Here is a 21,129-nt window from a genome sequence, read left to right as displayed (position 1 = left end):
TTTGAAATTCAATGAGATCTGGGTGCCTAAGTCCCTTAGGCTCCGTGCAAAACCCCAGCCTTCACTATCAGTTTATGAAAAGCCTTCCAACTTGTTTTGCCACCACTCACCTGCCTGGACTGTGAGTTTAGTCCCATTTCCAAACGTGAGTTTCACAGTGAGAAACGAACTGCTAAATTCTCACACCGAGTCCCTGCCCTGCGTCGGGCATTTGCAGCATGTCTCTAGCACACACCTCGCTCAGACCAATTGCTCTTCCATTCCCCTTGAAGTGAGTTAGTTCCTCTCCTAACAAAGGGGAAATGGCTGTGTACGAACCTTCCATCGCTACTGAGGAAATGCGATCATTCAGGGAGATATTTTTAAGTTTGACAAATACTCCCTGATATTTCACACCGGGCTAAAACCCTTGATGGGAAATAAAGTATCCACCAAGCTGAGGTTCTCAAAGACTTGGGATAATTCCTGTTAATTTAGCATCCAAATCCACTAAGAGGCTTTGAAAATGTCAACCCTAAGGAACAATCTCTCCCAATTGAGAGAAATTTTCAGCATCCCAAGTCTTAAATTATTTGCAAGGAAAATCTTTTGACACAGCAGTTCTCTCCGTTCTCCACCCCCGCCTCAACACACTCTGGTCGGCTCGGGGGGTGAGTTCTCCACCAAGAATGGTCACTAATGATGCCTCGCTCTCACACAGGGCTTCCCATACACAAATCTCCGAGAGCTTTGCCACGGAGATACGGTTACAAAGCCTCAGTTCACAGATGGAGAAACTGAATCGCATTTGGGACTTGCCCAAGCTCAGCGCAGGGTGAGGATTCAGGATTAGATTTAACGCGGGGATTTTCAAAGGTGCCCCAGAGAACTAGGTGCTGAAATCAGTGGGACGTGGGCACCTAACTCACCTAGGCTCCTTTGGAAAGCCCCAGCGTAACACACAGGCCAAGGTTCGGGCGCCCAACCCTAGGCTCCTGAATCCGTGTTTAGATGGCTCGATAAGCGGCTTCTTTCCTGAACACACAACGGCTCCGTCTTTGGGACTGGCCTGAGGAGCGCTGGGCTCTACGGGGGCAGCGGCTGGACGCGCAGCACTTTTAAAAATCGCCCCGTAGATGCCTAGGAGCCTCCCTCTAGCCCCCCGAATAGGAAAACGTCTTAGCCCCAGGCAGTGATGATTCGGAGCCGTTAAAACACAACAGCTACGTACCGGGTTCCACCGTGAGCCGGGTCCCGCTGCCGAAGAGAAGAGCTGTTGTGGCACCGTTACACGCGGCAGTACAAAAACGGGGTGCCTGGCTAGCCCCCTTTGGTGCGCTCCCCCGGCTGCGGGAACCCAGCTGCGCAGAGACCCGGACAGCCGCGCTGCTTTCTCCTGCCACAGCACCGGGAGGGCGTTTTCTGACCCCTGGCACCATCGAAGCGCTGAGCTGCCGGCCAGCTACGCTGCTGGGACAACTTCACTGGGACAGATTCGTGGGTGGTGCAAGCTGGCACAGCTCTGTTAAGGAGATCAGAAGGGCAATGCCACCCTGGGCACAAAGGGGGAACATGCAATAGGAGCAGAGAGCTGATTTTAACCTCTGCCGGAATCCTGTGCCCAGCTCTGGTGCTCACAGTTCAAGAAGGATGTTGATAAATTGGAGAGGGGTCAGAGAGGAGCCAGGAGAATGGTTAAAGGGTTAGAAAACCTGCCTTATAGTGATAGACTCAGGGAGCTCAACCTGTTTATCTTAACCCAGAGCTGGCTGAGGGGTGATCTGATCACAGTTTATAGGCATCTACATAGGAAACAAATATTTGATCATGGGTTTTCAGTGTAGCAGAGAGCAGTTTAACATGATCCAATGGCTGGAAGTTGAACCTAGATGAAATCAGATTGGAAATAAGGGGCATATTTTAACACCGAGGGCAATTAACCAGTGGGACAGTTTACCAAGGGATTTTCCAGCACTGGCAATTTGAAGTCAGGATGGGAGGTTTCTTTAAGAGATATTCCATGGGAATTATTTGGGGGAAATTCTGCGCCGGTGATACACAGGAGGTCAGATTAAATGATCACAATGACCCCTTCTGGATTTGTAATCCGAGGCTCTGTAAAATCGACAGCGCTTTGGCAAGTTACACAACCTGAGCTCCCCGTCCCAGTGACTTCTCTGGAGTTATGTCAATTTACATCAGCTGCTGATCTGGCCCAGGGCTTGGGGATCTGGGGAGTTGGTCCAACTGACTTCAATGAGCTACATCCATTTACACCAGGTGAGCATTTGGCCTCACTGATTTCTCTTGATTGACACGCTGGAGATCTGGCCCCTCTGGTTGTGTTGGAGCTGGACTAGCAGATATTTCCATGCTAGGAATTCACTCTGCTGGGGTTTAACAGCAGCAAGGACCCAAATGGTATACACATTTTCTAGAGTCATTAATGAACGCAATCACTTGTACCTCCCACCTCAAGGCAATTTTTATCACTTCTTTTAACAGTTTCTCAAAAAACAAATCAATATGAAACAAGATAGTTAAAAATACAAAAAATCACACAGAATTTTTGGCTTCTCCCTATACCCCACTATTCCTTAACCCACCCACCAAACAACTTTTTAAAAATACAACTGTAAGTATGACTGAATGCTTTCTGTGCTATGTTCATGGAGAAGAGGCTTCTCAAAAGTGCCGAGGGAACAGTGCTCCTATCTTCCTTCAGCATTTTTTGGAATTCTCCTTCATGGAGCATGCAAAAAGTTGAAAACATATAACGTTGCCTACCGGGTTTGGACACCCAGATCATGTCATTTTCATGGGAATTGGGTTTTCAAGGGTAACATTTTCAAAAGCACCCACAATCTAGATTTGTAAAGGTATTTAGGTTAATTTAGGCAGGTTTTATAGGTATTTCAAGAGGCAGATAGGCACTTGGTGGGGATTTCAAACATTTCGAGATGCATTGATTTTGGTGGGAGTTAGCTATCTAGGTGCTTTTGAAAAATCTTACTAGGCACCTTTTGACAGAGGTAGTCACCTAAATACAATTAAATCTGGACCTCAGGAGCTGAAGCCTCATTGAAAGTCCATGTGACTGACTGACAATCATTAAGTGTCTATGTGATTTCAATGGAAATTAGGTACATAAGACTTTTGAGCATCTAAGCCTTGCCTGCTTTTGAAAATTTTACCCATAATCAACCTAGGACTGTTCTGCTGTGAGTTTCTAGATAGAGCAGGATATTTATGAACAATAAAATCACCCTTTCCACCACTATACTCTTCCCTAAAAGCTCAAAAATATACCTGAGAAATACTTACCTTGTTCAACTCTCAGCTGAGTGCCTTTCCCAAAGATCAAGGGCAATGTGTTAACACACTTCAAATGGGCCCTACAAAAACTTACATGTTCCATCTCGCTCAGAGGAATTTTGGAACTCCATGAACTGGCTCAGAAACCCCAGATCTTTTCCCTTTAACTTAAAGCTTCACTTTCCAAAACAAAAACCAACAACCACCACCTAATCCAATCTCTTCAGTTTACACCCAAGGAACTAGAGACAAAGAAATCCAGCAACCAGCTATAAAGTTGTCCCATTGATCCACCCCATATTTCAACCCTCTCTGAAAACTTTAATTACTTTTCTAAAAAAAACCTTAAACTTCTTGGGCGACATTTTCCCAATCATCCACGCAATTTGTACATCCAATTCCCATTCATTTTAAAGGAACTTGGACATCCCAATTGTTTAAGCAGTTTTCAAATCTTCAGCCCCAGGTTATTAAGCCATTATTTCAGGAACATGGAAAACAGTCATGCTGTTTTTTGAGGATGAATTACTTACTTGGTTCCACGGTCACTTTGGTGCCTTTCCCGAAAATCAGTTTCTCATACTCCACAGAGTTACAGAGCCATCGCAAAACCTCCCTAGAACATCAGCATTCAACCCTGGGGCCTGCGTTCTGAATGGACCTAAAACTGTGCAAATCCACTGACGTTTAGTGGCGCTGAGGCACTTTGACACCAAATCTGGCCCAGATTATCAGGTCCTGAGCTAGTGTATATCAGTGTAACTCCATTGGTTCAGCAGCGCTACACCAATATATATGAGCTAAGGATCCAGACCACTGGCTCCACTGTGGCTATGCAGATATGCACCAGCTAGGGATCGGGTCCACTTATTCCAATAGAGCCACATCCAATTTACACCAGGGAGGGATCTGGCCCTTTGCCTCCTATGGAGTGATGCTGGTTTACATAAGTGGGGACTCTGGACCATTAGGTCCAATGGAGCTGTGCAATGCATCTGAGCATCCAGAGCTGAGTCCTTAGCTGGCAAGAAAATCCTCACAAACCCCAGAAAGCAAAATCCTTTCTGTGTGGAACCATGTAGCAGTGCTCCCCTTCCCTTCTAGTGTAATTTTAAACATACAGAGCTTTGTACTTACTAGGTTCTACTGTGACAGTGGTCCCTTTTCCGAAGATGAGTTTATCTGTATCCACATTGTTTGTAGCCTGCTGAAGAATAGGTCTCTACAGGACCTCTGTGGACATGCCAAGACAGAGGACTAAAAACAGGACTTTATCCTTACAAGACACATTATCCAGAGCCCGGAAGTGTGTACCATGTCCTATTTCTGCCAAAAAACAGAAAAAATCATTGTGTAGTTGAATGATTCCAAAGACTTTGTTCCAGAAGATGCTTCTGAGCTAAACCTTCTTTCCAGCTCTTAGGATATTGTTCAAAATGTTTCTTTGGGGTTACATGGAAATAGAGAGAAAAAGAATAAAAAGTACTGTAGTTACCTTCTCTGAAATTTCAGATTAGTGTATTTTCCCCTACAAAATATTGCTGTTCTTGCATCTGCAGGTTTTTGTATGGCACTCTATGGAGTTTGTGTCACTGTGGTCGTATATCCCCCCAACACAGTGCTACACCTCATTACAATAATCCCTCTTCTTTCTTACTGTACAGAGCTATGAGAGTGCATGCAGTCATGTGATTTCTCAAGGACTGTTCCAAGGAAATGAAAGCAGTTGCTTACCACAGCTTCATTCCAACCTTGGCAACATGAAGACGGGGCCAATATTTTCAAACTGGGTAGGAGAGCCCAAAGCTTGAGTTCTAGACTGGCATTTTCAAAGGAGCCTAAGTAAGTTAAACACAGAGGCTGAGATTTTCAAACCTACCTAAGGGATTTGGAGACAGATTAACAAAGGTATTTATGCACTTATAGGTACAGATAGGCACCTAGTGGGATTTTTATAAGGTGCTAAGTAGCTTAGGAGCCCAACTCGGGTGACCAGATGTCCCGATTTTATAGGGACAGCCCCACTTTGGGGGGCTTTTTCTTATATAGGCTCCTATTACCTCCCACCCCCGTCCCGATTTTTCACACTTCCTATCTGGTCAGCCTAAGCCTAACTGTTTTTGGAATACATGGGAGTGAGGGACTTAAGGCCAAATTTGTAAAGGTATTTAGGTGCCTGGTGAGATTTTCAAAAGCATCTAGGCGCCTAAAACTCATTGATTTTCAATGAGAATTACGCACATAGATGCTTTTGGAAATCTCACTAGGTGCCTAAATACCTTTAAAAATCTGGCCCTGAACCTTCTTAGGCACTGTTTGAAAATCCCATTAGTGACAGTGCAGCCTGTTGAATGGCTTTGGCTGGAGCAGGAGCAGTCCATCAGAACTACCAGGCACATCTGGACACATCTCAACAAAGTAGCAACACCAAGCAGACTGTGCTGGCTGCTTTCACGAGGAGCCTGCCTTGGGGGTCACTTAGTTAGACCCTAGCTTGTGGATTAGCTGGACCCTTAGAACTGGTAGGTAGTTACCTCAGATGACTCATCAAGCTCAGCACACGGATCACAATTGGGCACCTATCTGCAACTTTATGCCAATATACCTTTGAAAATGTGGCCCTTGGGAGCCAGTGTTTCATTAAAGTCAGTGAGATTATGGCCTGGTCTACCCTACAGCATTAGATCAACATTCCCTGTGTTGAGTCGAATTTATAATGTGCCTGTCTACACTCCTGAGCCCTTTCCCCTGACCTAAAGGGTTTCTAAAATCGATGCCTGTACTCCACCTTGGTGAGAGGAGTAGCACTAGTGCTGGCCTTTCCAGGTCAAATTAGAGGTCGGGTTGACACAATTCTGTGTAATTCAATGGGATTGGCATCCGGGAGGTGTCCCAGAGTGCTCCAACGTGGCCACTCTGGACAGCATTTTCAACTCCTCTGCACTTCAGCTAGGTACACAAGAAAAGCCCCGGGAAATTTCAAATTTCATTTCCTGTTTGATCAGCGTGGAGAGCTCACCAGCACATTCCTGTTGAATTGAAGATATTTGTATGTGTGGTCTTGTCGATTTTTCCTTTGAGGATGTCCTTGATGGAATTAAATGCACACCATCCTGCCCAAATGCACACCGGATGCACACCATCCTGCCCAAGGCAGTAAATGTGCTCCAACATGGAGTGAACAGGAGACACTGGATCTGATTGCTGCCTGGGGAGAAGAGTCTGTGCAGGCAGAGCTCTGAACCAGCGGAATAAATGCTGACATCTATGCCAAAACTGCACAGGGCATGGGGGAAAAGGCTACACCAGGGACACACAGCAGTATCGTGTGAAAATAAAGGATCTCAGGCAAGCCTACCAGAAGACAAGGGAGGCAACCAGTCACTCCGGTGTGGAGCCACAGACATGCCGCTTCTATGAGCAGCTGCATGGGATTCTAGGCAAGGACCTCACTGGTACACCAACACTCTCCGTGGATACCTCCCAGGGGACCCAGACGGCCATGGGCAGCAATGAGGAGGACTTTGTTGTTGAGGAAGAGGAGGAGGAGTAGGCGAATGCACAGCAGGCAAGTGGAGGATTCATTGTCTCTGACAGTCATGACCTTTTCCTAATTCTGGAGCTAATCCCCTCCCAGGATCCACTGGTGCAGGACTGTGATGGCAGGAAAGGCATTTCTGGTGAGTGCACACTTGTAATAACACTACCGGGGTTAAATGCAATTGTGGTTACCGTTTAATTTGAGGTACACATGCAAAGCATGCTCCCCAGAAAAACCTGTTTATGTGCCAAGAGTTTCCACACCAAAAAATATCCCCGTGTGTGTCCTGACACCGCCTACCCTTTCGTGTGTGCTCACCATGCCTGCCTGCAAACCAAAATCTGCTGCCCAGTGGTCTGCCGTGTGTTGTACCTTACTGGCAGGCTCTTCTTTTAAAAGACAAAATGTGGCTGAGTACCTCAGGGAATGTATTTACTGTTGTGAAGTGTTTCATTCATTGCAAGAGTTAACCTTCTGTTTTCAACAATGCATGTTCTGTAAGGCTACCCTTGTGGTTTGTTTGTTTGTTTTCCTTGCAGCTGCAACCTTGTCTGTGGGTGTTTCCTCCACTCCAGCACAAAGGCTGTCTCAGATTAGAAGGCAAAAAAAGTGGACAAGGGAAGACATGTTCTGTGATTTGATGCATTCCTCCGAGGCTGACAGAGCCCAGCTCCATGCATGGAGGCTCACACTCTCAGAGAGCATGTGCACTGACCAAGAAAGCAGGAAACCAAGCAGGAACAAGAGTGTAACATGCAAAAGGAGATGTTGAAGGTTATCGGGGAGCAAACAGATATGTTGAGGCATCTGGTTCAGGTGCAGGAAAGGCAGCTAGACCTTAGAGTCCCACTGCACCCAATGATGCCCTCCTCACCAAACTCCATATCCTCCTCTCCTAGACGTCCTAGAATGTGTGTGTGGGGGGAGTTCCATTATCCCTTGAACTCAACTCCAGAGGATGGTTCATGGAGCAGAAAGCTCTCATTCCCACAGCTGTGATTGCTAGACAGTGCAGTTGTAATAAGCTATGTGTCCTTGCCCCTTCCTCCCTCTCTTACCAGGCCCTTACCCGGTTGTCATTGCTATTTGGTGCTGTCTCTGTTCAGTGTTTTTCAGCATAATAAAAATGCATGAATTGAGGTCAAGAGGCTCTTTATTCACTGTGCACACAGCGGTTGGTGGGAGTTTAGTTTACAGGGCAGTACATGCAAAAAAGGAGGCAGGTTGGTAAGGAACAACACTCAGAACTGTCACATCAGTGTTGGATCATTCATGAAATTGGTTTTCAAAGCCTCTTAGAGACACAGTGCACCTCGATGTGCTCTTCTTATTGCCCTGGTGTCTGGCTGCTCATAATTGGCAGCCAGGTGATCTGCCTCAACCCCCTATCCCACCAGAAACTGTCCCCGCTTACTCTCACAGATATTATGGAGCACACAGCGAGCAGCAACAACAATGGGAATATCGCTTTTGCTGAGCTCTAACCCAGTGAGTAAACTGCTACAGCTCCTCTTTAGACATCCAAAGGCACATCCTACCAGTATTCTGCACTTGCTCAGCCTAGGGTTGAACTGCTCCTCACTGCTGTCCGGCTGCCTGTGGACGGCTTCATGAGCCGCGGGAGTAAGGGGTAGGCTGGGTCTCCAAGGATAACTATTGGCATTTCAATGTCACCAACAGTAATTTTCTGCCCTGGGAATAAAGTTTCCTCTTGAATATTTCTGAAGAGACCGGACTTCCTAAAGGTGAGAGCATCATGTACCTTTCCCAACCATCCCACGTTGATGTCGGTGAAATGGCCCTTGTGGTCCACTAGCACTTGAGAAGTACCCCTTCCAGTTAATGTACTCTTTGGCACAGTGCTCTGGTGCCAAGATTGGGATGTGAGTTCCATCTATTGCCCCACCAGTTAGGGAGCCCCGTCATGGCAAAGCCATCCACTATGTCATGCACATTTCTCAGAGTCACTACCCTTCTTAGCAAAAGTGAATTGATTGTCCTGGCTACTTGGATCATAGCAGTCCCCACAGTAGATTTACCCACTCCAAACTGATAGCTGACTGACCATTAGCAATCTGTCATTGCAAGCTCCCACAGGGCTATCACCACTCACTTCTCAACTGTCAGAGCAGGTCTCATTCTGGTATTCCTGCACTTCAGGGCTGGGGAAAGCAATTCACGAAGTTCCATGAAAGTGGCCTTACGCATTCAAAAGTTTTGCAGCCACAGTTCCTTATCCCACACCTGCATAGCTCTGCTGTCCCACCAGTCTGTGCTTGTTTCCTGGGCCCAGAAGCAGCATTCCACTGTGTCAACAAGCCCAGCTGCTGCTGCCAGAGTGTGTGAATTGCTCCATTCCATGGCTTCCAGCACAGCTGTTTGCTTGGCATCACATTCTTCCACACTGCGGCTCCTGGTTAGGCTCTGCAAATACCACAGGATGATGTGTGAGGTGTTTGTGATGCTCACAACAACAGCGTACAGCTGAGCAGCGCTCATGGTTGCTGTACTATGGCATCTGCACGCGTAACCCAGGCTTAGGCATGAAAATGATTGTTTGCCGTTGCTCTCATGAAGGATTCAGGCAGGATGATGTGCATTTAATGCCATCAAGAACATCCTCAAAGGAAAAATCAACAAGACCACACGACAAATATCTTCAATTCAACAGTGCTGCCAGCCATGCTGTATGGCAGTGAAACGTCAGCACTGACGAAGAGAGAACAGCGGCTGTCAGTAGCTGAAAGGGCAGTGGAACGAGCTATGTCGGGAATTTCCCTTCTGGATAGTATCCCAAATGAAATGATTAGAGAACGCAGAGGTGTGAAAGATATTGTTATGGAAAGCAGATATAATAAGATACGATGGGCCGGCCACAGAGCACAGTTCACGGACAATAGGTGGACTGCAATCATTACTGAGTGGTACCCTCAAGAACAGAAAAGACCACCAGGTCGGCCTCCAAGAAGATGGGAAGATAACATTGTAAAACGTTTCGGACTAACATGGAGAAGAAAGGCAAGAATGTGAGAAGAATGGCGGATGTGTTGTGATCGGCGCAGTCTTAATGACAGCTGAAGACTGATCGATCCAGGTGATCCAGGTTGCTTTCAGGGATGGAGGGAGGAAGGGAGGAGGCAAGTGCATCACAGGAGGCTGACGATGTGTACCCAAAATAACTCATGAAAATGTTTTTGTCCCATCAGGCATTGGGAGCCTAACCCAGAATTCCGGTTGGCAACAGGAACTGTGGGATAGCTGCCCACAGTGCACCACTCCGTGCGTCCATGCTACTCATGATAGTGAGGATGCGCTCCGCTGATGGAATGTGCATAGTGGGGACATCCAGCATCGACTTTCCAAAATCAGAGCCTAAATGTTGACTTAAATAAATTTGACCTAAATTGGTAGTGTAGACACATCCTAAGGGCTTGTCCACATTTACCAGGGGATTGACTTTTCTGTGAAAATATCAAAAAATGGAATATCCCCCCCAATAAACAAAGCACTAGGTTCAGGGCTGGCCTTCGCACAAACTTGCAACAAGAGAACCACGCTGGTGTAATTCACACGCTCACCAACCTAAGGCAGATCAAAAGAGAACACTGTTACCTGTAATTAAAGAGAATCCGTCAGAGACTGACATTGAGAGGTGAAAGGTTTAAAATTAGTGATTTGGGTGCAAGCCCATGGCTGAGCATTGGTTTTTCAGTAGGAACTGTGCTGCTTTGTCACTTAGTAACACAGTGCCACACAGGCATTTTGAAAAAGCTGGCCTCAAGTCCTTGCTCGGCCTTAGGGCCTCTGGCAAGTCGAAATGACATTATTAAGTTATCTTGGTGATGTGGAAGCCAGGAGAACCTAGATAGATGGTGACGATGTTTGATAAAACTCTCCTCCTTTTACTTCTGAGTGAAGAAATAATTTGTGATATCCCGCTGTATATCGCTTTCTCTGCAATTGTGTATCTATTATTTCCGCTTTTTTCTTTTGTTCAACTTGTTTATTCAACCTCATGCTTGTTCTGTTTTATTGAAGATTTATTTTTGCTTATTTTCTTGATTTAGGAAGAAAAAGCCGTCTCCTCCTGCATTCTGAGTCTCCCACTATAAACTTGTAATGATCACTTACATTTCTGACACAAACCCATTTCATTCAATTTTACTGTACTTATCTCTAGCTGCACTTTTCAAGATTATTTACCGTAGAGCCAGATTCCCAGCTCATTCCAATTCATGTAGCTCTATTGACAGTGGGCCAAAATCCCAAGTGAAGTAAATTGTTCATCACTTCATTGGAATCAATGGAACCAGAATCCCAGCTGTTGTAAATCAACATCTCTCCATGCGAGTCAATAGGACAGGTTCCCAGCTGGCATAAACCAGTATAGTTCCATTAAAGCCAATGGTGTTTTGCTTATATATACCAGCTGAGAATCTGTACCTTGAGGTGAACGTCTCTGTAAATGGCTCTGGCATGTCAATGTGGGGACACATTCGTTACATATATTAACATTACTATTATAGCATTTCGAGGCCACAGTCAGAGATCAGGCCTTCATGGTGCTAGGTGTCACATGCATCCCTAAGGAAATGCTGGCTAATGCCCCAGAGAGAAGACTATGTGAGGATGAGATTTTCAGAGCAGTTTAGGGTTAGGTATGCTCACTACCCATCAGAAATCTACAGAAATGGGATATCCAAATTCCCTGGGAGACTCGGGGTATCCCCCAACAGGTGGATACCAGGAACAGAAGTGTGCAGAATGTAGCAGTGAAATCAGGATGGTGCTTGTTGGTGTAATAAGCAGATGGTGCCACACACCAGGAGTAAATCCACTTCTCCTTTTTGAATGGCTCTGAATGAGGTTTCTCTCACCATGTCTCTGGCACAGTAATAAACAGCCGTGTCATCAGCTTTGAGGCTGCTCACTTGCAGAAAGGCTGTGCTGATGGATGTGTCCAGAGTCATGGTGACTTTCCCCTTAAGACTATCCGCATAAGTAGGCACCCCTGTATTTGTGTTAGTCCATCCTATGGAAACCAGCCCTTTTCCAGGAGCCTGTCGAACCCAGTTGATAGCATAGTTAGTGAATGTGTAACCAGATCCTTTACAGGACACCTTCACAGACTCCCCCGGCTTCTTCACCTCTGCACCAGGCAGGATCAGCTGGATCTGAGCCTTTACCCCTGTGAGGAAAGAAGAAGCAGGGTGAGAATTCTTGTGGCTAGTTCTGTTTTTCCCCTTCCTTGTGCCAGTGAAATTCACCTACCTGGGAAAGCTGCCAACAAGAGGAGAAAACTGACCCAACATCTCATGGTTACTCTTCTCAGCACCCCTGCTGTAGCAGAACACGATGACTCCTTTTGCTGCAAAGAGCATCTCCGGAGGACCAGTCACTGTTTTTTAAAAAGGAAAGAAATTTCCTCTTTATTTGCATATACAGATCACATCACCTTCAAAAAGTACACAGCCGGTGAGCCAGAAGGATTAAGGCTGGTAATTTGCAAGATAGACTCAAAGAGTCCAAGTAATGTGGAATGTCCCAGATTTATAGCTATTTATACGGCTGCATTGCTGTGGTATGTGAGCACCTCACAGTCTGCAGTGTATTTATTCACACTTCATACCAGTAAGATAGGAAGTTTCGTCCCAGTTATACACATGAGGCATTGAGAGACTAAGAGCCAGTTTTCAAAAGATATTTGGGTGCCTAGGGAAGCAGATAGGTGCCTAGTGGGATTTTCAAAAGGGCAGATATCTAACTCTAATAGAAATCACTTCTGAAAACTCGACTACGTGTCTGTCTGCATCTTTAGGTGCCTTAATACTTTTAAACATCTGGCCTTACTGAACTTTCTTGCAGTCATGTGGCAAACCTCCTGTCCCTTAACTCCTGGGCTAGCATGTGCTTATCAGGAGCAGTCTTCTGTCTGGCTGCAAAGACTAAAGTGTGTGTTAACTTTGCGTACATGAGTAACCCTATTGACTTCAATGGGAATCCTTATGTGAGTAAATTTCTGTATGTGCCAAAGTCATTGAGTGATTGGGGCCTACGGATGAATTTTCAAATTTGAATTTAAACCTAAAATTTATTTTTCACAACCATGGACATGAAGTCTCCCTTTCTTCTTCAAACAGCTGAAGAGCTCATCAAAATAATTCCAAACTGCACAATGTCAATGAACTTTTGAATTCCAGCATTATAAAATCTAGAAAAGGAAACCTAAAATATTCTAACATTCCTTCCCAGCTGTTTCTTGACAAACTTTGCTACTAACACACTTTGAACAGAAAGTTAATCCACTCTGCTCAGTAAATACCTCCCTCTTGGGAAAGCCAAGGTGACATAAGAAATGAACACCAACTGCATATTTCTTACTGGGAGTAGAACCAAGGAATGGGAAGTGTGCATTTAAATTTTTTAGGAATGCCTCTCATAAAACCAATAGCTTAGTATTAAGCAAAAACTGCCAGACTCTGATGGGCATTAAAGTTTCCCTTTCCATTAAAAAGAGATATAATAGGTCCTGAAACAAGAATCTTTTTCTATAATGCGAACTCTGAATAGGAAAGAACTCCCTTGCATATCAGAGATAATTACCACTATGGATATAATTCCAATTAATTACACTAGGATGTGCAAAAGAGCCGAAGGCAATTAGTTGCCTAACTTGTATTAAATTCTCATGGAATTTTATCAGCTAACTCCCTAGCCAGTTTGAAATCACCAGACATAACACTAATTCCTGTAGGAACTGATCCATAAGGAATTGAAGTAAGTGGAAAGACTCCCATTGACTTCATTTTGTTTTGGATCAGTCCCATATCGCAGTTTCATCTGTTCTTCTCAAAAGAAAGTAAATGTCAGTGTCTGCATGGTATAGGTGGGGAAACTGAGGCACAGAAACACTGCAGTGAGTTGCCCAGGGTCACATGGCAAGTCACTGTCAGGGACAAGAATTTTATTATTACCACTAATCATTAACTCTTTGTATTAAGGTGTTGTGTAGGAGCCCCAGTCAGGGATCAGGGACCCATTCCCCAGTCACTGCACAAAGACAAAGCAGGAATAAATACAGGATTTTTGAAGTCCCAGTCCAGTGCTCTAGCCACTGAATCAAGAGACCTGGCTTTGGTTGAATGGTACTGCTTAGCTCACAGATAATATTGTTTCTTCTGGAGAGTATAAAATGCTTTACAAAGGAAGGGAAGCCAAAGGGGGCACCGGAATTAACATCCTTTGTTAAGTGTTTAGCAATTCAAATTTCCAAGCACACAAAAAAGGGCTAGATGGGCTTGTGGTTAAAGCCCCGGAGTCCGGGCTGGCCGGCTCACAAACTTACAGCGAAATAACAACATCCTCTGTTGAATTCACGCCTCCCAAAAGTGCAGTAAGATTGAAGCTGGACACACTCTGTATTGGGAATGCGGGACACACACCCAGACAGGCACTGAAATCATAAAGCTTTAAAATCAGGGTAGGGGTTGAGGTGAAGGTTCCTGGTGAGATTTAATTTGGAATGAGACCTGTGTGTTCCTAAATCACTCAGGATCATGGGACCAATCATGTGAAAATCCCAGTAAGGGCCAATCTGCCTCCTTTGGGGCCTGACTCATAACAGGGAGTTAGGCTGAGGCCTGGCTTTGCAAGTGTTCTCTGACTGGTTTTTGAACATTGTGATTCCTGATGTCAGATTCAAAAACCAGTCAGAGAACACTTCAGTCTCCCTAATCACTTAATAACAGACCTAAAACTGGCAATTCTTCAACAAAAAAACTTCAAAAACAGTCTCCAACTGGAATTAATTTGCAAACTGGACACCATCAGATTAGGCCTGAATAAAGATTGGGAGTGGATGGGTCATTATAAAACCTAAACCTAACTTCCTCAATACTAATTTACCCCTACGATTACTCATACCTTCTCGTCAACTGTCTGAAATGGGCAGGGGCGGCTCTTGGCATTTTGCCACCCCAAGCATGGCAGGCAGGCTGCCTTCTGTGGCTTGCCTGCGGAGGCTCCACTGGTCCACCGAAGCCGCGGGACCAGCGGACCCTCCGCTGAAGGTAGCCTGCCTGCCGCCCTCGCGGTGACCGGCAGAGCGCCCCCCGCGGCTTGCCGCCCCAAGCACACGTTTGGCATGCTGGGGCCTGGAGCCGCCCCTGGAAATGGGCCACTCTCATTAACACTTCACCAGTTATTTTTCCTCCCTTGGTAACCTAGTGTCAACTGGATTGTCTCGTTAGACTGACCTCACATTTGGTAAGGCAATTTATATCTTTTCATGTATTTATACCTGCTCCTGTATCTTCCTCTCCATGCATCTAGTGAAGTGGGTTCTAGCCCACGAAAGCTTATGCCCAAATAAATGTGTTAGTCTCTAAGGTGCCACAAGGACTCCTGGTTGTTTTGGTTCATTTTTTGTTTGTTTGTTTTTCTGTTTGTTTTTTATTGTGGGGCTTGCCATTGTGGCTGTCACTCTGGTCCTGGGGTGAAAGCTTTATTGAAGAAGATGTTGTGACATGAAGTAACAGTCACCGCAGTGGGGTAGTCAGATCCCGTCTGGAAGTCTGCTTCCTCGCCTGATCCCCCTTCACCAGGGTTGGTGCAAGGAAGTTTCGCACCCTAGGCAAAACTTGTACCTTGTGCCCACACCCCCAGCCCTGCAGCAGCTCCCCTCCGCCCTGAGGTGCCCCCCCCCATGACAGCTCCCCGCCCCCCGTGGCAGCTCCCCACCCCCAGGCCCGGGGAGCCCTGCAGAACCTCCCCACCCCAGCTCACCTCTGCTCCGCGTCCTCTCCGAGCATGACGTCCTGCTCTAATTCTCCTCCCAGGCTTGCAGTGCCAAACAGCTGAGTGGGAGGTGGCAGAAGCGAAGCAGCGACTGCGCGGTGGAACCCCCAGGTTGCCAGCAGTGGCGCACTGACCAAGGGAACCCCTGGGCTGTCGGCTGCGGCGGTGGCCCGCTGACTCATGGGAACCCCTGGGCTGTCAGCTGTCGGCTGCGGGGCGCTGACTCAAGGGAATCCCTCGGCTGCCGGTGGTGGTACGCTGACTCAGGGGAACTCCTGGGCTGCCGGCTGTCGGCGGTGGCCTGCTGACTCAGGGGAACCTCTGGGCTGCCGGCTGTCGGCTGCGGGGCGCTGACTCAAGGGAATCCCTCGGCTGCCGGTGGTGGTACGCTGACTCAGGGGAACTCCTGGGCTGCCGGCTGTCGGCGGTGGCCTGCTGACTCAGGGGAACCCCTGGGCTGTCACCTGTCGGTTGCAGGGTGCTGACTCAAGGGAATCCCTCGGCTGCCGGTGGTGGCGCGCTGACTCAGCGGAATCCCTGGGCTGCCGGCTGTTGGCGGTGGCGCGCTGACTCAGGGGAACCTCTGGGCTGCCGGCTGTTGGGGCGCTGATCCTGGAGAATCCCTGGGCTGCAGGTGGCAGCTCAGACTCCCTTCCCCTCCCAAGGCAGCCGCCGCTCAAACACTTAAAAAAAATTGGAGGGCACCACTTCTTGGCGCCCCCAAATCCTGGCGCCCTAGACAACCACCTAGTCCGCCTAAATGGTAGCACCAGCCCTGCGCTTCACCAAGAATTTTGCCTTGACTGTAATAAGAGGAACAAACTGCACATGAATGTCTCACTTTCTGCGGTTTAGATTAAAAGCAGCTGCTCTTTCATTATCTTTTTAACCTCCTTCCTTTGGAGCATCTAAGGATACAACTCCCCCTTCAGAAACTACAGTGGCTGGTTTATGTACAGTAACTCAGTTATCTTCAACCACTGTGGTACGTAGTATACACAGTGATAAACAGTGTTACAAAAACCTCTCAGACTTCACTCTACCACCACATGATGCAATAGCACATTCTCAAACACCAGGCTTTCCAACCCTAGCTAATCTGTAATTGCCCTGCCAAAATACTGTGCTTATAAACTGAAAATAGAGGTTCCATAGTTACTTTTTTGAAAGATTAAGAGCCCAACCCCACCAGCAGATGTAAATCAATGTTGCTCCATTCGGGTCAGTGGATCCCTGCCAATTTACATTGGCTGGGGATCTGACCTTAAGTTTACTTATTTATTTTTAAGGGACATTTATAGATAACTAGGCTAGTATTTTCAAAGGAGGCAAAGGGAAGCATTTATAGATAACTAGGCTGGTATTTTCAAAAGAGGCTACGGGAGTTTCAATGAAAGGTTTGTCCACGACTTCCTTTAGCTCCTTTGGAAATCTAACCCTTAATATACTGTGAATTTTCTTTAAAATATATCTTCTCTCTCTCCAAACATAGGCATCTTTTGAAAGGTATGGACCCAGACTTTATTGAAATCCTTTGGGATTTATGAAAATCTTAATTTGGGGCTCAAATGTTCAAAGTTGCCATAGACATTTGGGAGCCATAAAACAAACTTTTCCCAGCACAAAGAATGAGTCTGAGACTCAAGAACTCTTCTGAGAGTTTAAAAGTTTAGAATGTGTTTATTTGTGTCTTATAACAATAATAATAATAATAATAATAATAATAATAATAATAATAAAACAATTAATAGTAAAACCTACCTCTTATATAATGCTTTTTCTTGTGTAGATCTCAAAATTATTTAACAAGGAGGTCAGTATGTCATACCCATTTTACAGATGAGGAAACTGAGAAACAGATAAGGATGTGACTCTTGCTGGGTTGGTGGTTATTTGTTTGATTCATCATTTGCTTGGTGTTGAAGTGTTTGGCTGATTGATCAGTTGGGTTTTTATTTGGCTGCTTTTATTTGATTAGTTACATGGTAGGGGGTGTCTTGCTGTCTGCGGTGGCTCACAACCATGAGTACCCACCTCAGTACACACTGTCAAAAGCAGCAGGGTGGGCAGCCCGACTGGTGATATATTCTATAATTAAATTTCACCAACCCAGTAATAAATGTGAACTCCTGAAGTACAACAATAATGGAGTCACAGACTCCAGTCTCTCTTTCACTCAGTCAATCTGGACTATGTGATCAATGGTCACTTACACCAAAAATCATAAAACATCAGGTTAGACCCAGGCCCAGAGAGCAGTCACTCAGCCAGGTTGATTAGCTCCTAGATCTCACACCAAAGATAATGCTGGACGCCAATTCTATAGGAAACTAACTGAAGGCTTATTAGCTAGGACAAAGGAGTGAGAGTTACTGAGAGGTTAAAGCAGATAAAAATATATATGTACCGGTGAGTCATGATCTATGATTCCAAATGGTAGCAGAGATGTAGTAATCTGCCAGTTTCCAAACAAATCTCTCAGGGCTGCCCAGAATAACTCTGGCGTTCTCCATCTTCTCATTAGAATCCAAACAGCCCAGAGGTGAAGAATTTTTCCTTGTGTCCATACTTACAGCTTCTTCTCACAGAATACAAGCTGACGGGGGTCACCACACAGGTGGGCTCTTTCTTGGAGAGCAGTCTCTGCATTTAGAGTCTTTGAATTCCTATCACCACATACAAAAGACCCTTTGTTTGAAATTAGCATTTTCCTATTAAAGTTCTTAATTTTCATTCCACAAGGCTTCTTTCTCATTTGGTGGCTTATTTAATCGCTGGGGTATATGCAGTGTAAATGTTTGCTATTACATTACAGCAGGATACAGATACATTAGAACAATGCATGCAGCATCTCTTTAGTTTTCATGATGTTTAAACACCAAATACATTATAAAATACATAACAATCACTTTGATCTGTACTAGTACACAGGTGAACTGGCTGGGCTTCCAGCTGTGAGTTGGTAAGTGTGCGGTAAGGCCTGGGGCTTTGGCCTGGTCTGCCAACCTCCCAGGGGTTCTTTCTTTGTGTTTCCTTGCTTCATTATTCATTTGATCATCTGGTTCTTTGCTTGATTTGCTGCTTGGTTTCTTATTTGTTTAGTTGATTTGGGTTGGGTAATATATTTGGTTGGTTTAATTTGTTATTTATTCATTTTGATTACTTTTTTGCTCACTTGGGTTATTTATTTGTCTGGTTATTTATTTGGTTTCTTGATGGAGAATTTGGTTGGCTTGGTGGTGTTAGGTAATAAAGCAAGTCCTTACTTACCTTTCCCAGCACCCGAGTTTGTGCGGAGTTGGTATGGGGCACACAATTTTGTCAGAGACCAGACACCAATGCGTTGATCAACGGGCTTACACTATTCTTAGCTCTCAAAGCTTTAGATTAAGTGTGGCCCCTTTATTAGGGGTGAGCATCAATATTTATACACAGAAGTAAACAAAGTGATTAACAAAAGATAATGGTCATGCATAATCAATTAATATTTTACAGGAAAAGCAAGTTTAACAAGTAAATGCATAGAGATAAAGGCTAATGGCTACTTAATAAAGGGGGTGTCATGAGTAGTTTGCAGGTCAGTGCTTTGTTCGATAAAGGGTTCAGAAAGGATTATGCAGAGACGGCCAGTCTGGGTGTGTTTTGGCTCCCCAAAGTTCACCAAAAGTTTAGACCCAACATTCCTCCATTTGTAGCTTTGAGATAACTATTAATCAAAAAGCTACACCCTATTTTAAGATTTTAAGGGCCGCTTGGCAATTTTAGCCTGGGCCAATTTGAAGAGAGTAAGGCTTTTAGCTGAAGTGGGAAAAGAATAAACTGACTTACATGAGTTTATGAGGGAGGGGACACACTGAATACAGCAACACAGTATTATAAGGACTACTATGGCCCCAACAACACCCACCAAGAGGTTTTTAACCCACCCAAGTCCGGGCAGCCAATTTTATAAGGCTCCCCACCAATTATAAGGTGGCTGGCCAGAGGAGTAGTTTTTAGCCATTTCCCTTAGGTGTTTGGTACGTTGAAAAGTGTCAGAGTAGGTGTTATTTACAAAAACACAGCATTTTTTATTTATGAGGGCGCAAGTTCCTCCCTGGGCTGCTAACATTATATTTAAAGCCATTTTGTTTTGCAAAGCTAACTGGCACAGCTGGGACATTTCCCCGGCCTGATTTTCAAATAGGGTTGCAGTTTTATTTGTTAAAGATTCTAATAGTCCCTGTAGGCGGATGATAGCACCCTTTAAGCTAGTGTGACCAGCCCACCGCTGCCAGGACAAACCATTACGGAGATTAATATTTCTGTCAGTTTCACGGATGTTACGAACGTGGGGAAAATGAGGGGGAGTGAGGGAGATGCGAGAAGGCGGTGCTAGCCATGCCAAATAACATGACCCTGCCCAATCAGGGGAGAGAAAATAATAAGCCTTGGGCCCGCACACCCAGTATGTTCCATATAATGCGTTTTGGGTATTCCATTTCTCAAAGTAGGAGGTAACCCACCACCCGTTGTACCACTGTTCCCCTGGTAACGCAGAGGGGTCGTTGTGTGAACTGCAGAGGCACAATTTGGTAGTGTTGTCCTCAAAGGGCAGTGTAGTACTGCTTGAGCAGTTGTAGAAGGCAATTGTGTATCCTTTAACAATTAGTTGGACACCCTCGAGATCTGAGCAGGGCTTTTTAAAAACTGACTTTGAAAACCTGCCCCTTCATGAAAAAGTTGAAAAGGTTGGATCGGGGTGAGGGATCCACATATGGGATAAGTGGGATGCGCAAGGCTTGAAGCCAAGATTTTTACTAAAGGCGGTGCCATTAAAATATATGTTGCATTTACTTGTTCCCACAAAAGTTGACCCTTTTTTTTTAACAAAACACAGTGATCCTGTTTGATTGGTTACCCTGAGATATTTGTTAATTGGCACTCCTGTTTTGTCCCATGTAAGATTGGGTTGGACTGGATCTTTTATTCTAGTCGGTGGCATCCAAGTTATATTAGCAGTGGTTAGGGGAATGGGTGTGAAGGGGAGTCCCTGTGCTGCATTTACTGGAAATTGAGTACATACCCAGCAATTACTTCTATTTCCTAAAATACGAGTTTTAACCTCGTGGGAATATTTAATAAAAGCATTATCTTTATAAGCAGAAAATAAACTAAAAAAGCATAAAAAAAACATACAGTTGTCAGAATAAAGGGTTCTCTCATTTTTTTCGAGTCAATTTAAGTCTAATGTCTGAGAGGGGTAAGCTGGTCCACTGGTCGAAGGCAGTGTCCTCAGTGGTGACAAGAGCTGCTGGTTTGTCACTGTGGTCCACTACGGCTGGCTTGACGTGGGAGTGGTGGATCCAAGATTTGCGTCCTTCCAGGAACACTGCAGTCTGGGTTGTTAAAAGAACCTGGTGGGGTTCAGTAAACCTTGGAACGGGTGGATTTGTTCCTCCAGCGGCACGGTCTGGTAAAACTGCGAGGCTTTCCAAACGGTACAAAGGTGAGCCTGT

At 45.4% G+C, this 21,129-nt stretch overlaps 1 protein-coding gene across 5 annotated transcripts in view; it reads right to left on the bottom strand.

Annotated features, from left to right (window-relative positions):
- The window catches only part of LOC127031397 (Ig heavy chain Mem5-like), a 135,584-nt gene that overhangs the window by 8,391 nt on the left and 106,064 nt on the right, over nucleotides 1-21,129 (bottom strand). For 2 of the 5 annotated variants that reach the window (XM_050918169.1, XM_050918171.1), the window contains exon 3: nucleotides 3,304-3,361. In XM_050918169.1, the coding sequence (XP_050774126.1) occupies nucleotides 3,304-3,361 (58 nt within the window). Of the gene's footprint in view, nucleotides 1-3,303; nucleotides 3,362-3,827; nucleotides 3,877-4,431; nucleotides 4,499-21,129 lie in introns of all 5 variants that reach the window. The other 3 variants (XM_050918172.1, XM_050918168.1, XM_050918167.1) reach the window with 2 other exon arrangements.

Source organism: Gopherus flavomarginatus, chromosome 11 (assembly GCF_025201925.1).
Source record: "Gopherus flavomarginatus isolate rGopFla2 chromosome 11, rGopFla2.mat.asm, whole genome shotgun sequence".
In the NCBI taxonomy this organism is placed as follows: Eukaryota; Metazoa; Chordata; order Testudines; family Testudinidae; genus Gopherus; species Gopherus flavomarginatus.
The sequence above is the reverse complement of the archived record's forward strand: the minus strand, read 5'-3'. Positions and strand labels throughout refer to the sequence as shown.